The sequence below is a fragment of the Sarcophilus harrisii genome, chromosome X (assembly GCF_902635505.1).
Source record: "Sarcophilus harrisii chromosome X, mSarHar1.11, whole genome shotgun sequence".
Lineage (NCBI taxonomy): Eukaryota > Metazoa > Chordata > Mammalia > Dasyuromorphia > Dasyuridae > Sarcophilus > Sarcophilus harrisii.
In genome coordinates this window covers 37,565,857-37,587,839 of record NC_045432.1, presented here as the reverse complement: position 1 = coordinate 37,587,839, position 21,983 = coordinate 37,565,857, and the positions used below count along the sequence as shown (strand labels likewise).

Sequence of the window (21,983 nt, the reverse complement as noted above, 5' to 3'; positions counted from 1 at the left end):
CTCTCTGCCTAAGGCTGCTTGCCCTTCTGGCTTCGCCACTTCCATCAGTGCTTCCAGCATTTAGCCACTTTGGGCTAGTTTCCCAAGGACCCTTCCCTCCATTTGACTCCTCGTGTCCAATCCTTTGCCAAGCTCTGCCAGTTTTGTCTCCCCATTATCTTTCCCATCTCTCCCCGTCTCTCGGTTCCCATGGCTACCACTCTAGTACAGTGCATTACCACTCAGTTATCCCATCTATAAAGTGGCAATGATAATAATAACACATATTCTGTGTAACTCGCATTGTGAGGTTGCTAGGTGATGCAGTGGGTAATAATGCTAGGCTTGGCGTCCCAAAGAGCAGACTTGAAATCCTTTCTCAGACTCTTCCTAGCTTTGTGACCCTGGGCAAGTCTGGATGCTCTGGCAAATGGGGATAATTAATAATCAATAATAATCATAGCAGCTACCTCCCAGGATTGAGGTGGGGACCATTAAATAAGCTCACATGTGGACCCTGCTTTGCAAGCCTGAAAGTGCTATAGAAATGCTGGCTGTCCCGGTTATTATTATTCTAATGCTGACCCATCACTGTTGTTTTACAACAGCTCTTCTGGTCTCTGTGCTCCTCTTTCCAATTCCTCTTCCACCGCTGCCAGATCTTTATGCATAGGACTGGTGATATCATTTCCCCGGACTGATGCCCTCAGTGACTCTCCATTGTCTATAAAGTCCTGAGGTGATCTGGCAATCCAGGCCTCTCCAATATGTTTACCACCTTACATTTCAAGCTTATCCCATTCTCTTCTACATATGTGCTCTGGTGCAGCTGAATATGGTGACTCCTCCACTGACCGTGTGACCACTTTTCCGTCTCCATGGTTTGGCCCAAGCCGTAGCCTCCTGGATTGTCTTTTCTCTTCTCTCGATTTCAGGTGTACCTCCTTCTCCCCTAGCCGACAGCACCCTCAGATTTCATTCGGCACGTGGTTTTGCAATTCTCTTTGGAGACTATCGTAATATTATGCATTATTTATTATCTGTGCATGTGTAATGTCTCCAGGAAGAAAGGGCCTGTCTCTGAAACAAATTTTACACCTCTTCTAGTGTCTAGCACAGTGCATTCCCCACGATGGGAGCATTTCTTGAATATAATGGGATCACGTGGTCCTCATTTGACAGATGAGAAAATTGAGGCTCAGAGAGGGCAAAGCTCTACCTAATGTCACACAGTCGAGGAAGATTCCACAGAGAAGGGGATACGTGAGCTGAGTTTTGCAGGTTTCTAAGGATTCCAAAAAACAGATATAATGAGACAGTGCATTTGAAATGTGATCGACATTCTGTGCAAATTCATGGAGACAGAAGCTTTCATATTAGGAAATAGTTAACATGGTCCAGTTGGGCTAAGGTAAGTATCTGGAGGTGGATGATCTGAGTTCAGTTTGAGAGATTTTGAGGGCCAAGTAGAAATCATGGAAACCCACAGATGGTTTGGACACTGGGGTGGGAGAAAGAGAAGGGATTAAGCATTTAGGTAGCATCTATTAGGTGCCAGGCACTGGGCAAAACACTTCTTACAAATATTATTTCATTTGCTCACAGCATTCTCATTCCATTACTGTACCCATTTTACAGTTGAGGAAAGCAAGGCAAACAGAGATTAAGTGACTCGCGGACACATAGCTATTAGGTGTCTGATACAGGATTTGAACTTGGGATTCTCTGAGTCCAGATCTAGTGCTCTGTTCCCTACACCACCTCACTGTCTTGGTAGCTATAAATATAATCAGCCTTGACATATGTATGGAGGATGTTTAGAAATGGCATAAATTGGAGACAAGGAGACTAAGTAGGAGGTTGTTACAGCAGTCCAGGCAAAACATAGGAACCTGAATCTGCCTGACAACAAGTTGGATTTGTTTTCTGAAAACTAAGGGAATATGGGTACCAAATGAAAGGTTGCTGGACTCGAAGGCAGAAGGCTCTGAGATAAGTTCCCTCGCCTTCATCTTCATCTTCTCTTTCCTCTTCTTTCTTCCTTTCCCCTATCTCTCCCTCCCTTCGGAACCCACTCTGGACATTTTCCTGTCTTCTTGCCTACATGTTTTCATTATGTGTTCCTGCTACTTCCTGTCCAGAGACCATGCCCTGGAGGAGTTAATACACTCAACTTTGAAAATCCTACCTGTGCCTCAGCTGTTCTGATTAGGGAGGGAGGGAGCAAACTCCTGTGATCCCAGCTAGACCAGGCCACAATTCACTTTCTAGCGTTATTTACCCTGGTTTCCCTCTTACTGTTTGCTCTTCCATCTTGTGTACTGAGAACTCTGCACCTTTACTACCACTGCTTCTGGAAAGAGCAGTGCCAATTAATTCTCCCATGTCCCTGTTCACTATCCCTGTAAGTTTACAGACCAAAACTGCCTTTTCCTGATCATTCTATATGTCTTCTCTTCCTACTAGAATGCAAGTTCCTTGAGGGTGGGGACTGATTTAATTTTTAAAATTTGTATCCCTGGTGCTTTGTGTATTGTTTTTTCCTTTTTTTCCTTTTCCTTTTCCTTTTTCTTTCTTTCTTTCTTTTTCTTTCTTTCTTTCTTTCTTTCTTTCTTTCTTTCTTTCTTTCTTTCTTTCTTTCTTTCTTTCTTTCTTTCTTTCTTTCTTTCTTTCTTTCTTTCTTTTCTTTCTTTCTTTCTTTCTTTCTTTCTTTCTTTCTTTCTTTCTTTCTTTCTTTCTTTCTTTCTTTCTTTCTTTCTTTCTTTCTTTCTTTCTTTCTTTCTTTCTTTCTTTCTTTCTTTCTTTCTTTCTTTCTTTCTTTCTTTCTTTCTTTCTTTCTTTCTTTCTTTCTTTCTTTCTTTCTTTCTTTCTTTCTTTCTTTCTTTCTTTCTTTCTTTCTTTCTTTCTTTCTTTCTTTCTCTTTCTTTCTTTCTTTCTTTCTTTCTTTTCTTTCTTTCTTTCTTTCTTTCTTTCTTTCTTTCTTTCTTTCTTTCTTTCTTTCTTTCTTTCTTTCTTTCTTTCTTTCTTTCTTTCTTTCTTTCTTTCTTTCTTTCTTTCTTTCTTTCTTTCTTTCTTTCTTTCTTTCTTTCTTTCTTTCTTTCTTTCTTTCTTTCTTTCTTTCTTTCTTTCTTTCTTTCTTTCTTTCTTTCTTTTTTTCTTTCTTTCTTTCTTTCTTTCTTTCTTTCTTTCTTTCTTTCTTTCTTTCTTTCTTTCTTTCTTTCTTTCTTTCTTTCTTTCTTTCTTTCTTTCTTTCTTTCTTTCTTTCTTTCTTTCTCTTTCTTTTTTTCTTTCTTTCTATTTTCTATCTCTTTCTTGTTCTTTCTTTCATTCTCTTTCTTTCTGTTCTTTCTCTGAAGCCAATAAGTCTTGTCATCACATCAGCTACTTATGACATTGTGTTAAGTTCTGAGGTCAGGCTTGAGCTCTATTCGGATTTGCACTAAGCATGCCCACCTGGTAGATTTTCATATGATAAGCTTTCTTTACTGATCCTCTTCTCTGGTTACCCATGCTTATTGCATTCATTGTCTTTAATTCTCTTTAAACTAAATAGCCCCAAGGATTATGTGATCCAATGGTCTTTCCACTTGCTATTTGAGTACAGTTGCATGGACTCAAGTTTCCAGATCGAAGAGATCTTGATCTCTATGACACCAGATTTTGTAGTAACTTTCACCGGGTGTCAGTCGTAAATGGATTTTTGCCGATATACTGCATGATTCAGGAGCTGCACGGGATTGGGAAGTTGATAGACTGATTCCTTCACTGAATAGGATTTTCGAATTACCCAGTAGCTCATTGCATTAGACATTGTAGTATTAATGTTGTTATTGAAATCTCACACTCATAAAATAGACTTGTAAGATACTGTTGAGGTCTCCATGCTCCTCGCAGTGTGGGTCTTTGCCATGACTCTACCTGTGGAAGAGATTCACTGGACTCTGAGCCGTAGCAGATCAGTGTCTGGTTAGCTTGCGACCTTGGGGAATGTACTTCCTCTGGGGATCTGATGTTTCTTAGCTGTAAAAGGGTCCAAGTTAGTGCCTGATCATTACCCTCACTTTCAAATAGTGGGTACTGGCATACGCTTGAGATGAGGAAGGGAAACATCACGATCACTCAGCTAGTAATTCTTAGCACTGGGATTTGAATCCATGTCCTCCAAGTCCAACTTCAAGCTCTTTCCATCGTATCTCTTTGCACTTTACTAACCATTGAAGGCTACAGAGCCATCTTTTCCTATTGGATTAGGAGCTTTTCCCCTTCTTTGAGATTCTTCTGGGAGTGAGGCTCAAAGGAGAGGAATTGGGGGAGCAGTGGGGGAACATGCAAACGTGGCTACTACTCTCATGTTGGTGGAAGCACCCAGACTGATATTTTCTTTCTTTTTCAGATTGGCAAGCTCTGTGCCCATTCTCAGCAGCGGCAATATAGATCGGCCTATTATCCTGAAGATCTGTTTATTGACAAGAGAGTATTAAAAGTTGCTCATGTAGAACATGAAGAAACCTTATCCAGCAGGAGGAGGTGAGAATTTGGTTTGTTCCGTTACGCCACACAATTGGCAATTGTGTCTTAAGGTTACAAAATAATCTCGGGGAAAAGCTTGGTAAATGTGCATTGTACAACCCTTCTGAGGAAAGTGTGTGATTAATTAAATTGTGTCATCCGGGCATTTTCAAAGAAGGCTCAGGTAGCACTAGATCATAGCCAGCCTATTTTCCTGAACTCGTGGAATGTGAGAGCTGGAAAGGACTTGGCGGTCATGGAGCTCACGGATATCAGATGCATGGCCCACGATGCTCCTGCCAGTGGCCCGAACCCCGATTCCCCCAAATAAATAATAATGCAAGCAGAGATCACATTACCTCTAAATCAGGCTGGAGCTTTCAGGGGTCCTGGGATATGGTTTCTCTCCGAGTGTGACACTACTGTTCTAGCCCAATCTCATTTTGCACATGAAGAAATGGAGGCAGAGAGAAGCTAAAGATTTGTCCAGAGTCAAGCAGCTACTAAAGTGCCATTAAATATGTATGTGTGTGTGTGTGTGTGTGTGTGTGTATGTTTGTGTGTGTATCAGAGGAACACAGGGTATGGTATTTAGAGTAGGCTCTTTCAGATATATTTGTGGATTAAATCATAAAATGTCAGAGCTACAGGGGACCTTAGCAACCATCTTGTCTGGTTGTTAGGAGGTAATATGGAAAGAAAACTGGATTGGGACAGCTGGCTGGAATCCTAGTTCTATTTCTTTTACTACCTATGTCTGGCCTTGACTGAGTCCTTCCTTTCTCTGGGCCTCAGTTTATTCATCTGTCAAACGACGGATTTGAACCGGATGACCTTGCAGACCGCTTGGCTTTAAAGTCTACGGACCTCCTTGATTTATACAGGAGGATGCCAAGTTCCAGAGAAGGACTAGTGAGCTGTACAAGGTCACAAAGCTAGACTGGCCCTGAGCCCAGGTCTCCTGATTCCCAGCCCAGTGCTCATAAAACACTTTATGCTGGGAGTCTGGCTCGGCTGGGATTTTTTTTAAATGACAGTTTTGGCTGCTCCCATTGGGAACAACAATGCCTTGTGGAGGCATTAGCTCCAGACTGGCTTGGACACAAAGAAGCCGGGTGAGCGTACATGCACCAGCACACTGCTCTGACTTGAGGCTGCAATCGATCGACTGGTTTGAAGAGAGCCTCTTGGTTCTTAACTCTTAGGACTGCAGTTGAAGGACTGAATAACAAGTAATATAACAAAGGTTGTGGCAGCTAGAAGAAAGCAGCAGAATATAGTGGAAAAACCCTAAATTAGGACTCAGAAGACCCAGCTTGGAGGCTCAGCTCTGCTACTAGCTGGCTTTGTGTCCTTGGATCATAGAAAGATAGGGTTTTTGAAAAATTCAGCAACTGTTCATGCGTTTGTCATGCCGACTGTGTGCAGGGCACTGCTGGGGATTGAAAAATAGAAAATAAATGCTTTTAAAAGTTGACCATTGGCATTCAAGGCAACTGTAGGCTCGGTGTGGGGAACCTGGAAGAAAAGTCCCTTCTGGGGGGGGTTTAGAAAAGCATAAACACAGCCATACCTTTTTTTGCAGGGAGGCAGGGGACACTGGGGGTAAAATGAGGCCGGTGCCGGCAGATGTGGCCAAAGGGTCCGTTTGTTTTGCTTAACTGTACTTCTTTATTAGGAAAGAAGGTCCTTACTGGGATTGGGGGGGGGGGGAGCATTGGGAAGTGCCGATTTTTTTTTAAAGAGTATCAATGAAAAATTACAAAGAAGAAAAAAAAACAAAAGGCAAATTCATGACACCAAAGGGCCCCCTGAAGAAAGTTTCTAGAATCCCTTCAGACAAACGGCTGAAACAGCCCTTCCTCAGTCTGGACACAAAGGCTGCCTCACACCCCCCTCCCTGGTAGTGGCAGAAAAATTGACATCAGCACTTTGAAATCTCACTCAACAGGGAGAGCCGTCCTTGCTCCCCCCCCCCCCACCTCTAAGGAAAGTTGGCCCCATTTTGTAATTGAAAACAAGAAAGATTTGGTCAAAAAAAGGGGGAAGGGAGAGGGGAGCCTCCTTCTTAACTCAGATTCTCCTCTTTCCTTCAGAGATCATCTGTGTTTCTGCCTTTGTGAAATTTATTCTGATAGTGTCATAGGGTTGGCGATTTAGAGCCGAAATGGATCTCAGAGATCTTGTTGTCTATAAGCTGCTTCCCCCTTCCCCCATTTCATAAATATGCAAACTGAGGCCCAGGCAGATGAAGTGAGATCACTCAGGTAGTAGGCAACAGAGCTGGGACTGGAGGATTTAGAGTGGGGATTCAGTATTTTCAAGTTGTTTTTTCATTTTCAGTAGGAATAAGCCAGTAGCCCAGAAAGAGCAATGTGTTTTGTCCCAGATCGCACAGGTAGTCAATAACAAAGACAAGATTCGGGCTGGGATTCTTTGGCTCTAAACAGAACATCCTTTTTGCTCCATCATTTTGGCCAATTTGATCCAATGGCGCTGGGGAGGGGTTCGGGCGGGCTGATGTTTTCCTTCTCTTCGATATTTGGGGGATTTCTCTTGGCAGCCAGTCGACGTGTCTGTCAGTTACACTGTAGTCTCTACACAGTGTTCTGCTTGTTCCACATCGCCCTCCCCCTTCCCCATCCCCCCACCGCCATTTCAATTGAAAAGAGAAGAAAGGAAGGGGCCTTTGTCGTCACCATCCCTGCGTGTGGCGGAGGCAGCCTGTCTGGATCTGATTATGAGCTGCAAAGCTGCTCATCTGTCTTATTAAAAAGCCCACTTGCACAGGAAGGAGTATGGCCTTTGGCTGTCTTGAAAAGTCATCTGTTTGAGTTGCCTGCCCCCATCTGGGTGGTTTGAGACCCACAGCACATTTGGGGAGTAGCTTCATTGTGTTTCTAGTGGATTGATGATTTTCAATATTCTTTTTGGGCAAATCGGGCCTCTCAACAAGCGCTATCACTTAGAACCCCCTTATAATAAGATGGTACCCCGGGAAGAAGGTTTCACGGTACAAGGGAGGCTTTTCTTCTAGGAGCCATCTCCCCTGCTCCACTGGCACATGGCACAAGCCTGTCCTGCCTTTGTTGGCTGGCCTTTGAAAGTGGCCGTGGCCACAGAAGTACCAACTCTATGGCCAGTTTGGTGACGAGGCTCTCTGGAAACTGCCAGGTTGGGCCTCGGACGCGACACGTGAGGCCCGTCTCTGGGCCCAGATTTAAAGCTTTTCTTTCCTGCCCGGAAAGTGTCGTCAAAGCTTGTGTTTAGTGGACAGAAGCTTCGAGAACCAGCCCGGGAGCACCTCCATGCTGGAGGACTTCCTGGGAAGATGTCTCTGCTGTGGTTGAACCACAGCATTGTTGAATCAAACATTGTGTAGTGGAGATCATGTCAGATTTCAGGGGGCCCAGCTTCAAACTTATTCCCTGTGTCACATCAGGTATGTCACTTAACCTCTCTGGGTCTCAGTTTACGTTTCTGTAGAATGAAGCAGCTGGACTATCATAATCTCAAAAATTCCTTCTGGCTTTAAATATTATGGCCTTAGAGGACCTAGAACACCCTCTTTCTTTATCTTTATTATTGAATTCTGACTTGTCCTTTAATGTCTAACTCCAGTATTGTAACCAACACTGGATTTGTAAATAAAACACCTAAAAAAAACAAAGAAAAAAGCTAACATTTATATAGTGCTTACTGTGTGCTAAGTACTTTACAATTCATATCTAATTTGATCATGCTAACCACCCTGGGAGGTAGTTGCTACTATTATCCTCATTTCACAAATGAGAAAAATGAGGCAAATAGGAGTTAGGTCATTTGCTTCGAGTCACACAGTGAATAAATATTGAAGGCCAGATTTGAATCCAGGTCTTCCTGGTTGGAGGCTCAGCGTTCTATCTGTTGCCACCATCTAGCTGTCCCATTACTGCCTGCGTTAGCTTGGACAAGTCACTTAATGATCCTAAGCCTCAGTTCCTTTGTCTGTAAATGAAAGGGTTGAATTTCCAACTGTGTCTCTCATGGGTCTGAGTTTCCACAGATGAGATGCCACCATGGCAGAAAATCTCTGTTTCCTTATAATTTATTTTTGCTTCACTGTAGCCAGATGCTTGAACTTCCTTTGGCTCTGTTTGCCAGAATCCATCATGGGAAACTATAAGAGGGTTAAAAAAAGAATAGGTAAGTCCTTTCTTAAGCTTTCAGGAAAACCCAGCCCATCATTTTAACCTCCTAACTCATCTCTTTTCCTCTAGTTTCTGCTCAATCCCATCCATTCTTCATTCAGTTTACAAAATAATTCTGACCATTTCATTCCAGTGCTCAGAAATCATCAGAAGTTCCCTATTGGGGCAGCTAAGTGACAGTGAATAGAGCGCTGGGTCCGCAGTTAGGAAGACTCATCTCCCTATGTTCAAATCTGGCGTTAAGCAATTGCGATCTATATGACCATAGGCAAGTCATTTTACCCTGTTTGCCTCAGTTTCCTCACCTGTAAAATGGGCTGGAGAAGGAAATTGACAAACCATTCCAGTTATCTTTGCCAAGAAGATGGAGTCACAAAGAGCCATCACTCAACTAAAAAAATGACACAACAATCTAACAATTCCCTATTGCTTCTAGGATAAAAGATAAACTCATTTGCCTGTCATTGAGACCCTCCACATTCTTGTTTCAAGATTATTTGACGTTCCCCCCCCCCTTTACTAACTCTAAACCCCAACCAACATAGTCCAGTCTCCATTCACTCATTCTCATCCTGCCTTTCCTTGCCTCTCTGTCCCTATGCTGGAAACCCAGTGGATGGCCTCTGAGGTTGTTTCAAGTTCTACGAACCAATCGATTGATGAACTTTTCATACCTGTGCCTGGTGAGAGGCTTCTGTTTCCTCAAGTTTAGCTCAGGTTCCGTGTTTGTCACAAATCCTTTCTGAATCCCTCAATAGTTAATGTTCTCTCCCTCCTCAAATCTTCATGGAGCATTTTGTCTGTGATTCTCCTTGATTTTTAAGACATTCTACCTTGTATCATACTTATATGTTTATATGTGACATCTCCTTCCATTAGATTGTAAGCTCCTTGAAAGGAGGGTTTTATTACTTTTTTTCTTTGTCTGCCGAGGAACTCGTACATAGTAGGTTTATTTAATAAATGCCCGTTGACAGACAAAAGTGCTGTTTAGAAGGCCCTGCTGGGGTGGGGGGCTTAAGTTTCTTCAGCTACTGTTAGTGAAAGTGGTGACCAAGGATTCTGAGGTGGGAAAAGGCCTAAGGGATAATGTCTTCATTAAGCAAAGAAACATCATTTCCCAGAGACTAATGACCATATTCTATTTCCTTGATGGGGGAAACTGCTCAGCCATCCGCTTTGAGTCTTAGAGTTTCAATTCTTGGGGAACTGCGTGGTTGCCTTGTAAAACAGTTCCTTGCTCCTATTAGCCCGTAATTGAACCCATCTTTTTCTTCTGTGTGAAGCTGTGATGTTGACTTTTATTTTCTGAGCCCTATACTAAGCCTCTTCTCTTTGGAAATGGACAGCCATCGAGAGTGGCCTGGGATAACAGAAACCGCGGCTTCTCAGCCCCTTCTATGCTAATGGAATCCTCTGGATCAGGCTTCTGCATTCTCCTACCGTAGCCTTGCTGTAAGAAGACTCCCTTTGGCTAAAAGGAGGCTTGGGGTTGGGAGCTCTTTTTCAATCTTATTAGGAGAAATGAATAGCTCTATGGTAATGAAATGGAAAATTGTATTAATGCAGGGAGATCATTCCTGCTTGTCTCTTTTGGCCCTAGCTCTGAACAGAAAGCCCTGGGAGGCATTTTGGGGCTCAGGACTCCTGCAGTCTCTGAAATGAGATGCAACCCCTGGGCCTCTCTAGAGGCCTGTACATTAGTCCAGACCTTTCTTAGCCTGAGTGGTGAATAATTATTCCAATGCCTGAGAATTCCCTAGCTTCCACCTCCCATAGCTGAGCAAAGGCTAGATACAGGGAAAGTTTGAGCTTTTCTTCTCTGCTTGCAGGCATTGAGAGACAGTGAAGTGGAAAGAACATTGGTCTGAAATCTAAAGACTCTACTTATTAGATGTGCGGCCATGGGAAAGTTACTGGAGACTGCTAGGTGGCGCCTCAGTGGATAGAGAGCTCTGGGTCTGGAATTGGAAAGTTCCGAGTTCGAATGCAGCCTCAGATACTAACTGTCCGTGTGACCCTGGGGAAGTCTGCTTGCTTCAGTTTTCTTGAGAAACTTGAGAAAACTGGAAAAGGAAAATAACAACAACAACAACAACAACAACAACAATAATAACCCTTACTTTCCAGGGTTGATGTGAAGATCCAATGAGACAATATAGTCAGTTCTGTTATGACACAATATACCTACTCTCCCAAATCACATGCTGTGGAAAATCATGCGATAAAAACCACAGAGCTTATGGGCAAGATGGAGTCAGAGGCACAGACTCAATAAGTTTGTCAGTGACACAAAAAAGAGACAGTAACCTAATAAAAATGATAGCATGGAATCCTACTGTTAAATGGTTAAGCAATAAATTACTACAGTAAATATTGGATGCATTCTAGTCTTCTAGATGCTCCCAGAGCTGTACAAAGTCTCCAGCAAGTTGTGAAGGTCACAATTCTGGGCCTTGGGACTAGAAGCCATGGCGGAGAAGGGGTCAGGGGTGGGACGTGTCAGCCCTTCTCTGCCCCTAGCTCCAAGTGCACCAGAAGCTCTACAATAAATATGTCACTTTACCCTGACAAACATTTGAAGCTTGCTTGTGGGAGTGGGCCCTGGGAGCTTTACAGCTTGTGAGCTATTTGGAAATGGGGCAATTTGCTTTATTCATTCCTGCAAAAGCAAAGTCGCCATTCATATTATACTCAAAAATGTCCCTAATGTATGATTTGGGTTGGACCAAATTTGCCTTTTTGAAATATCTTACAGCAAGACTGACTGTAAAGCATTTAGCTCAATGTCTGGAACATAGTTGGTGCTTAATACATGCTTTTTCCCTTCCTCACGTCATATCTCTGAATCTCAGTTTCTTCATGTGTAAATGAAGATGATGAGATACTTTACAAGATTGTTGGTAGAAAAGTGTTTTATAGATTGGCTGAAAGATGGAAGAACAAATAGAAAATTCATGAAACCAGCTTCTCTATATACTTCACAATTGGCATCAAATGTTCCACACAAAAGAAAAAGAACACATACACACACACACACACACACACACACACATACATACACACACACTGAGAGTCATTTAATCACATAGAAAAATTCTCGTAAGGAAAGATTTTACCCAAAACATCACTGACTGAAAACATGAATAAGAAAAATGAAAAGACTCCAACACAATGAATAAATATTATGGGGAAAAAACTGAAGATCAGATTCCATAAGGAAGAAACACCTCAGAAAGGAAAGTAGATCTAGCATGAAACTTTTCTAACCCTTTGGTTAATAAGCTCAGTAAGAGAGCTTATTAGTAAGAGAAAATAAGGAAGATCTGACATCCACAAAGATGGAATTGAGTTTGGGAAGAGAAGAGCAAACACTTGTTCACAGGAGACTCTCCAAACAGGAAAACTTAAAAATCTTTGAATTGATATATTTTCCTTTTGTCATCTTAATCTATCTAGCCTCTTGCCCTGACTGAGCAAGCTATTCCTCCTAACAGAGAACAAAAAAACGAGAGCTGGGGAAGGCTGTTAAGCAAGACTAAATTTTTGGTGATGATTCTCAACAAAATGGTAGACTCCCTGAAGGATGGAAAGGCAGAGGTACCTGAACAAATAAACATCAGTGGCAGAAATCAGTAGAACTTGAAGAACACTTGATCATGGCCCAGTGAGCCACTGTAAGTAGAAAGGAAGGGACAGACCTATGAGATATTATGGCAAGATTAGCAACTGATTGGGATATGGTAAGTGATGGAGTGGCAAGAATCAGGAGGTTTCTGAGCTTATAAAGTTGAATGATAGGAAATATGATGAAAAGGGGCAGTTGGAAGGAGTCCATTTAGTAGGGAAGATAGAGACTTCCATTTTGGAGTAGTTGAGTTTGAAATTCTAATAGGGCCTCCAGATGGAGCTGTCCAGCAGACAGTGGCAGTGTGTAACTGGAGTTTAGAAAGAGAAATCAATTGTAAGACATGAATTAAGCCCCTGAAAGCACTAGGCTTATTAAAGTTTTAGGTGTTGGGGATAAGAATATAAAGAAAAACCCCAATCCACACTCTTAGGGACCTTCTAATCTATCAGACTGCATTTACCTATAGAAGTAAATATTTCTTGATATACAAATGCAAAATAAATGCAAAGTAATTTGGGAGGGTGAGTGCTAGTAGTTGGGGGAGATGAAGAAAGGCCTTGTTTAGAATGGGATAGTATTTATGCTGTGTTTTAAAAGAAGATCTGTATTGTACGAGGCTGTGGTGAGAAGGAAGTCCCTTCCAGGCATGGGAAGGGTCAGTGTGTTGGCCCTGAGATAAGGGATGGAAAATATGTATAGGCAACAAGAAAGCCAGTTTGGCTACACTGGGGCTTACATGAAGGGGAATAATATAAATGGGTCTGCAAAGATAAATTGGGTTCCAATTGTGAAAGGCTTTAAGAGCTAAACAGAGAAGTTTATGTTTCATCTTAGAGGAAAAGAGGGTCAATGGAGTTGGGTGAATAGGAGAGTCAAATGGTCAATTGTGTGCTTAAGGAAAAACACTTGGGTTTCTTTATAGAAGATGCATGGGAAGGAGGATAAACTTGAGGCAGGGAAGCCAATTAGGAGATCGTTGCAATAGTGGAGATGAATAAGGGAGAGAATGTTGAGAGAGAAATGAAGAGGGCTCAGAACTTGGTGGGCAGGAGAGAGATGACCCAGCATAGGAGACAGAGAAGGAATAATCAAACAAGGTGAAGAAAACCGGGAAAGAGTAGAATCTTGTAAAGCAAAGCAGAAAGTATCCTGGTCATAGGAAGAGGTTACAGAGTTGAACAGGATGTTGAAAAGACTGGTTTTAATATACTTATGGAAAGGACTGAATGGAAATAAGAAAAAATTTACTTTTTCTCAAACACACATGAGATTTTCACAAAAATTGATCATTTTTTTCCCATGGCATAAAAAGCTCATGAATAAATGCAGAAAGGCAGAAATTTCTAACTCTTCCTTACACACTATAAAGCAATAAAAAGCAGCAATCAATAAGGGAACGTGGAACAGAAACAGACCTAAGTGAAGACTAAAAATGATTTGCTAAATAATGAGTGGGTCAAAGAGCATATTATAGACATAATTTAAAGATGATATTAAAATCAAGGTTATAGTTCAAAATACAAGGGATGCAGCTAAAAAAGCATCCCTTGGAGACAAATTTAAATTCTTGAAAATGTATATTAGTAAAAGAGAAGACCCATGAGTTGACCCTACAGTTAAAAAGAAATTACAAAGTCTACAAATTAATAAACCCTAAACATGCACAACAGAAGACATTTTGAAAATTAAGAGTGAAATAAACAGGGGCAGCTAGGTGGTGCAGTGGATAGAGCACCAGCCCTGAAGTCAGGAGGACCCGAGTTCAAATTTGACCTCAGCCACTTAACACTTCCTAGCTGTGTGACCCTGGGCAAGTCGCTTAACCCCAATTGCCTCAGCCAAAAAAAAAAAAAAGAGTGAAATAATTGAAAACAAAAATGCTTGGATTGATAAATGAAAGAAAAAGTTTTTTAAAGACTAATAAATTGTAACATTTATTTGTAAATTTAAATTGTAAAAATCAAATTACCAACAAAAAGGGGAAATCAAAATGAAGACAGATTATCAAAAATTATAATTACAATGTGTTCCTATAAACATTTCTCAATTGAACAACTCAGAGATTCTTTCTCTAGACTCTCAACATAGATGACAGAGGACCATGCTCCTCACATCCAAATGATTGCTTATAATCATTGCATGACTATATCTCGCATCCTTTTCTGTTCATTTATCTCACTAAAGATATCTTTTGCAACATTACTTTTATGAAGTTCATCACTGGTAATAGGCTACCTGTTCATGTTAACCACATCTTTGCTTATTGGATGAGCCACCATTTTGATTCTCTAGAGATCACATTTACATGTTTTGCAGCTTTGAAACATCCTCAGTAGAAGATCGGTTTTTAAACAAAGGGACAAATTTGGTGACTCTCTCTGACAAACTCTGCAGTATCCATTCAAAAGAGACATAATGATTTTTTGGGGACCAGACCTGTGATTTCATTGGTAGAGGGAATTTCCAGTGAAAACACTACCTTTATGAATACAGATTGGAACGTGCTCTATAATTTTGTCTTAGAAAGGTATTTCATATATATTGATAAGTTAATGTAATGGACCATCCATCTAACTGCATTAATTTGGTCAAGAAAATCCCCTCCATCCCCTTGAAGAGTTAGGCCAGATTCTTTGATGTGTTTATGAATCTCATTTGAGATACTATGTGATCTCTGGGCCTTGATCTATCAGCATAATATTATCCAAAAAAGTACATCTGGAGAACCTTACCATCCATAGGAAATCCCTCTTCTATTTGGTATTCATCATGCCAATGGAAAATGTCTATGGTGGGCATAGCTCCCATTTTGATGCTTTTGTTATTCAGTCATTCAGCCACGTCCAATTCTTTGTGACCCCACGGACCATAGCACATCGGGCTCTCGACCTGATGATATACTTAATATGATTATCTCTTTGGCTGTGTCAATCCAAAGAGCCTAACCTGCATACAGGACAGATATTGTTGAAAGAGACCTTATAAAGTTTCATGTTGCTCTGTTGAATCAAGTGACATTCTTTACATCTTTCAGTACTGTTTATTACTGTAAATCTGTGGTCTTATGTAGAATATGTTTTGAAAGCCTCACATTTTAGTCAAGGACACTATTATAACATGCATGTATTGGTTAGCTGGAAGACCAGTAGCTAATGATTTCTTCTTGATTGCTTTTTTTTGTTAAAATAATAAGGCCCATGATCATTCTCAAGTGTTTTATTCTCCTTCAGAATTTTGGGAATCTGTCCATCAATTCCCTCGAAGCTCTGTTGGTTCTAATCTCTGTACATTTGCTATGTCATAGCTATTCTCTCTGTATTGGTTTTCTTTAATGCCATTTTTTACTTCCTTATGTCACAATTGGAAACTGTAATATTAGAGTATAACTCTAATTAGATCCAACTCTCCTGCATGGAGAAAACAGTTTTCTATAGAAATAGAGATTTTTTTTTGAATGTTTGTCTATTGTCCACTTTTCAGTTCCATCCTTAAATGTTCTTGGCTCGATCTGGCTTAATTTGGTCTTCTTTCAAGCTTTCCACAAACTCTCCAAACTCCCTACCTTCGCACTGTTTTCAGAGGTCCATAGTTGACCATAATCTTCCTTTACTCTCCTTTAGAAGATTTTTCAAATTAGGCTCTATTCTAAATAGCTGTTCCTCTTGGCTGCCACATCTTCCCACTTGACAAAAACAACTATTTGTGGATTGGCTAGTTTTGGAATTCTTCTGCTTTCCTCATTTTGGCTACTGCTTTACTTCAGTTAAGCTTCATTAGAAAATCAACACAGTCCATGTTAATGGATTCTTCCTTTTTTGTTTCACTGACATGTTTGGATGTCATATAACTGCCACGTTCTCAATATTTAGTTCTCTTCCAACTTAGGGTTGATTTTAATCCTTGCTCTGACATAACAGCCTAACTGTACATGTGTAGCTGATTTAGAAAGGACTCTCAAATCAGTAACTATTCATTTCCTTTATGTTAAGATAATAGTCATTTCAGCATATGAATGTACGTGATATTATCCAGTGCTCGCCCCATCCAGAGCCTCCCCAGTCTTCTTGAAGAAAATAGTTATGATTTGTAGACAAGAAATTTCTGAGTGCCTTTGACCTTACTCTTTCTCTTGAACCACATTGTCATATATGAATCTGTGGAGTATTAATGTGACATGAACAATGATAACTGCTCAAACACGTAACTTTGAACACAAAAAAGAATGGGAAGATATGGGAAGTTTAGAGGACCAATACATGCACTAACTATATCTCCTTAAATGACAATACCAAATGGCAGCAAAAGTCACAGGAAATACAATGGATAACGCTGATATACCTTGTTGAATTTCATGTGCAAAGCTTTTTAAAATTAACATACAGTAGAAGAACATGGTTGCATGTATAGTCACTAATAAGTATCCTTTTGCTTATTTGGGTTGTTTTATTTCTCATCAGTTTTAACATTTGGTATTTTAGTTTTTGTTTTTGCTTATGATTTTCTGGTACTAGCTCGGGTTCTTGTTCCCATCTTTGAAGGCTTGGTAGGTATTGACTGAAATTAAATAATCGTAATGAGAAATTTATAAATATTTTCTAGGCCTTTGCTGAAAAAAGTGAGTTATTATTTGAAAATGGTCCATTTTTCTTCATTCCCCCCTGCCCTAGATCTGTGTTACATAGACATTCCCTAGTTATGAGTATCTCCATTGCTGTCTCCAGATTTGGGGACCAGCTCCCATCTTGGTCCTTGTTTCTGTGTACTTTGGGAATGAAGTTGTCAAGAAGGCCCTGATCTATCCTATTTGTTCGACCATGAATAAGTTACTTAACCTTTCTGAGTCTCAAGTAACTCTTCATGACTAAAAATTACAGTCTTCTTATTCTCACATCCACAAAATCTGAAGTCCTTGATGTATTGATTCATAGTCACTTCCATATATTTAGGTTGACATACATTTAATAAAAAACTCTCTGCTCAGAACGCTGAGCCAGGGATATAAAGGTGTACAAGCCGCCGACCCTATCATTGAAGAATTTACAGTTTATTGGGCATTTGATGGTATAATTTATTATATTAAATACTACAGTTCATCATTAATAATTTATTATGAGTTTATGATTATATTAACATATAAATATAAGTAGATTAAATAATTGTGGAGTAATACAGAGAGTCTTGGGCTTTTAATCCAAAGACAAGTTCAGGTCCTAAGTCTGCTACCTTTTAGCTGTTTGATCATAGGAAAGTCCTTTCCCATTAAGGACTTCAATTTCTTCATCTGTAAAATGAGAGGACTGGTCATGATAGATCTTGATTCCAGCTTTAACATTCTATGAATCCAAGCCAGAAATATCCTTATTAGGACTCTGTAAGCAGTTTACCTATTCATTTGGGATGTCAATCAAGAGATGAGATTTTTACCTAGAATCAACATTTATCTAATGTTAGGTGTTTTTTTTCTTTTCAGGGAACTAATTGCGAAATTGAGATCACAAAGCGACTTTTATAGTGCTTTGCCTGGCTACATCTGCAAGCATAGCCCAGTGGTTGAAAATGATACGTTTTGCTGGAATGGACAAGAAATTGTGGAAAGGTGAGTTTTTGAATGTGCTAGATAGAGCATTAGTTGAATAATGTGTGAATTTTGCTCTCTAGATGCCATTAAAATCCATTTAATGTGCACGTAATAAGCACCTACTGTATACATGGTACTTGGGATACCAAGACAAGAAAAAACAACAGCAGCAAAACAGTATTGGTCCCTAGGGAAATTGATTCTACTGGGTGGTACCTCAACTGAGACAAAAAATGGAGGTAGAGGATTCCAAAAGGCATAATAGGTAAGAAAGTAGAGCATTCCAGGCAGGCAGGTTAGCCTGCAAAAAGAGATAAAGACTGAATGTTGTGTGTGCATGGAAAGTATCAAGTATGCCAGTTTGGTTGAAACAAAGTACATTCTGGGGAGGGGAGAGTTGAAATTAAACAGGAAGGATCAGCTGGAGTCAGATTGTGGCAGGTTTTTAACGCCAGATCTCTCCTTTCTCCTATTTATTGGGCATGAAGTATGAAATTCATATCTTAGTCAAAGGAGACATTATCATGGTTTTCTTGTCCAGCATTTTATAATTTATCAAGTGTGTAAGTCAGAACAAATCCTTTTCCTTAATAGGCTTAAATTAGCTTTATCTGTAAACTAAGCAAATGGGAACTAAATAATCTCTTAGAGCAGAGCTTATTAAACTTTTTCCCTTATTTGCCCAAGACATTTTTATATGACTCTGGATATATACGTATATAAAAATAGGCATACTAAACAAACATTTGCTGGCAACAAATCATAATTTTATGATCCTCACATTCAGTTGGGTAACCTCTTGTGGGGTCATGACCCACCGAAGCTTTGTCTTAGATTCCCCTCTAGCTTGGACTAATCATTAAAGCAACAAACATTTATCACACGTTTATGTTATACCAAACATTGTAAGGAATATTGGGGATGCAAAAAAAGACAAAAAGGTGGGCCTTGCCTTTAAGGAACTCACTTCCATTAGGAAGCAACATGCCAAAAAATCTGAATTGTCAGATATACAATCTTTTTCCATACTATGTCATATACATGTATGTGTGATGTAAATGGAAGCTAATATTAGAGGGAAGGCACCTTTTGAGGAGTGAAAAACGGCTTACCAGAATGGTGGCTGTGTGAATGTAAAGAAGAGGACATATACAAGAGATGTTGTAAAAGGAGAAACATTAAGATGTCAACAGTTTAGAAACGTGGAGTGAGTTGAGGTTGATACTGAGGTTATGAGCCTGGATGAATGGAAGGATAGTGATGGCTTTAACAGCAGTAGAGAAGTGGAGGAGGGGGTTTGAGGGTTAATGAGGAAAACGTATTGACTTGGGACATATTAAGATTGACATGTTGATAGCAAAGCTTCTTAAACTATAGGTCCCAACCCATGTGAGGGTCACATAATCGAATGTGAGGGTCGTGAAAAACTTGGCAACAGTAAAAGGTTTTTGAATGCAATGAGTACAAATTAATTCAAAATCAGACATGTAGTGAATCTGAGGTGTTTCTGGAGGCACTTGCCTGTGTTGCGCCATAAGAGTTCAGCCTTGTGTTCTCTAGTCTCGGTTCTGAACACACAAAGTGCACTTTGCACTGTGTGTGCACAAATGCTGCCAGAAATACAGCTCAGATTCAAGATGGAGTCATGTCAAGATTTCTTGGGTGAAAAGTGGTTGTGAATGGGAAAATTTGAAAAAGCCCTTGTCTATTATAGGACATCTAGTTCAAAATGTCCTTAAAGTTGTTGGCAATATGAATGGAGCTCAGGAGAGAGGTTAGGGCTCACATAAAGATGTAAAAAGCATCTGTATGGAGATGAAAATGGAACCCATGGGAACCGATGAGGTAACCAAGCAAGATCGTACGGAGAGAGGAGAAAAGAGGACCCAGGCCAGAGCTTGGGGACCACACTGTTAGTGGTTATAACCTGGATGAAGATCTAGTAAAGGAGACTGAGAAGAACTGGTCAGACAATTTGGAGGAGAATCGGGAGAAAGCAATGTTAAGGAAACCTAAAGAGAATATCCAAGTTAAGAAGGTGATGGACCTTGTCCAAGTTTACGGGGAGGGGGGGGAGAGAGGGAAAGGATGAGGATTGAAATAATTAGATTTGACAATTAAGAGATTAGGGATAACTTTGAAGAGATCAGTTGCTATTAAATGATGTCAGAAGCCAGATTGCAAAGGATTTAGAAGTGATAGAGAGGGAAAAAAGTAAAGGCTTTAGTTGTAGATGGCTTTTTTTGAGGAGCTGAGCCAAGAAGGGGGAGAATGAATATAAAACAATAGCTAGGTTAGATCAAGTGAGGTTTTGTTTTATTTGTTTGTGGGGATAGTGGCGATATGGAGGTTTTTGTAGACATCAAGAAGCTGTCAATAGACAGGAAAGATTGAATATTAGTGAGACAGTAGGAACAGAGGGAGCAATCTTCTGGAGATGATGAGATGCCATGGGATCAAGAGTGCATATAGAATTTACCTTGTCAAGAATAGGTCTACTTATTCACATGAGACAAGGTTGGAGTCCCTAGTGGGAGAATCTCTGAATGATATAAAATGGGGAGAAGGGGAAAAAAGGTAGATCTCAGAAAACATCCTCAATTTTTTTCTGTGACATAATCGGAGATCTTTAGCTGAGAGGGTGAGGGATTAAGAGATGTATAATGGTCACTGTTGAAGTGTGAATAGTTTATGGAGACAAAAGGATTGCATTGCTGTAGGGAGCACCCAGTAAACTTTACATATCGTAAATCTATAGAGGACAAATTAGACATTCTCTTTTCTATGTATTCAAGTCATTCCTAGATCTGGCATTCTCTTAGTCTGTGACTTCATCTGTGCTTTGAGAGGTTGTATTTTTCTTTCCATTTTTATAGTCAAAGTGAGGATAGTAAAAATTCTGTGAGTGCCTCTAACATATATTGACACATAGAAAGCCATAATTTTAGTCCGTAGGAATCTGTGAACACCTGAATTCTCTGTTTTTATCTTTGAGTCCTTCCACTGCCTCATTATTCTGCTCCCCATCCTTTTTGGTAAGGGCATGAGGAAGAGGAGGCGTAGTCAGTTAAGAAGTAATTTCACTGACAATTTTGAAGCTTTGATTGCTTGGCAATATGTGCTATGCTCATATTCACGGTCCGTGACTATTGCATGAAGAATTTGCTTGAAGCTGGAAAGTGACTAAACAATCAGTAAAGAGGAATAATTACAAGGCATTGCTGTACCCATCACTTTCTATGCATGATGAATAGCTGAATTAAAAGATTCATTCAGAAATCGAGAATGGTAAAGGAACGGGAAACATTTGGGAAACATTTTTTAAAATAAAATCTGTAAAGACTAGCAGTAGAAGGGAGTGGAAAGTGCAGTGGACTTGGAGTGAGGAGACCTGGATTCTAATCTCAGGTTCATCTTCATTTTACTTGTGGCCTTGGGCAAGTCACTTTCCCATTCCCATTGATTTCCTCTCTAAAATAAGAGAGCGGGTGTTTGTAAAGTGCTTTATAATTGGCAAAGCACTTTAAATGAATATTAAACCATTTAACCCTATAACGAGCTCATTAGGAAGGTAGAGAAGGAATCATGATCTCCATTTGCTAGTGAAGTTAAAGTCCTAGAAGGCACAATGACTTATCCAAGAGGATCCACGTGCAAAATGGCAGAATGGGACCAGAATTCAGGTCTCGTGACTCAAAAGACTTGTGTTTTTCACCCACTTCCACAACTACCTCAGGGTAGACTGCGAGGTCCCTTCCCATCTCTGTCCTTCTGGAACTGGGGGATTTTCTTTGTCCTGATGTGTAGACAGAAGACACTCTAACTGTTGTGTTGATTGAGCAATCGGGGCCAGGTCACTATGGCAGTCACAGCATAATGAAAATGAGACTAAGGCAAAGAAGTGATACCGTGATATAGAATTTTAACTCTGGGCAGAGAGAAAATTCCTTGCCTTTCTTCTTTCGCTCATTAATGTGCACCACTGGTCATAAGGGTAATCAGGTTAGAAAGTGAGAACTCAACATAGCTCAAATCTACTTCTGGGCTCAATGAGAGTGTTTGAGTGGTGCCATTTTTGGGTTGGAAAGCAGCTACC

The 21,983-nt window shown here is 40.3% G+C and overlaps 1 protein-coding gene across 2 annotated transcripts in view; it reads left to right on the top strand.

Moving 5' to 3' along the window:
* Positions 1 to 21,983, top strand: part of GPC3 (glypican 3) — a 702,925-nt gene that overhangs the window by 417,422 nt on the left and 263,520 nt on the right. For both annotated transcript variants that reach the window (XM_031945271.1, XM_003774804.3), the window contains 2 exons: positions 4,373 to 4,506; positions 17,780 to 17,905. In XM_031945271.1, the coding sequence (XP_031801131.1) occupies positions 4,373 to 4,506; positions 17,780 to 17,905 (260 nt within the window). The remainder of the gene's footprint in view (positions 1 to 4,372; positions 4,507 to 17,779; positions 17,906 to 21,983) is intronic.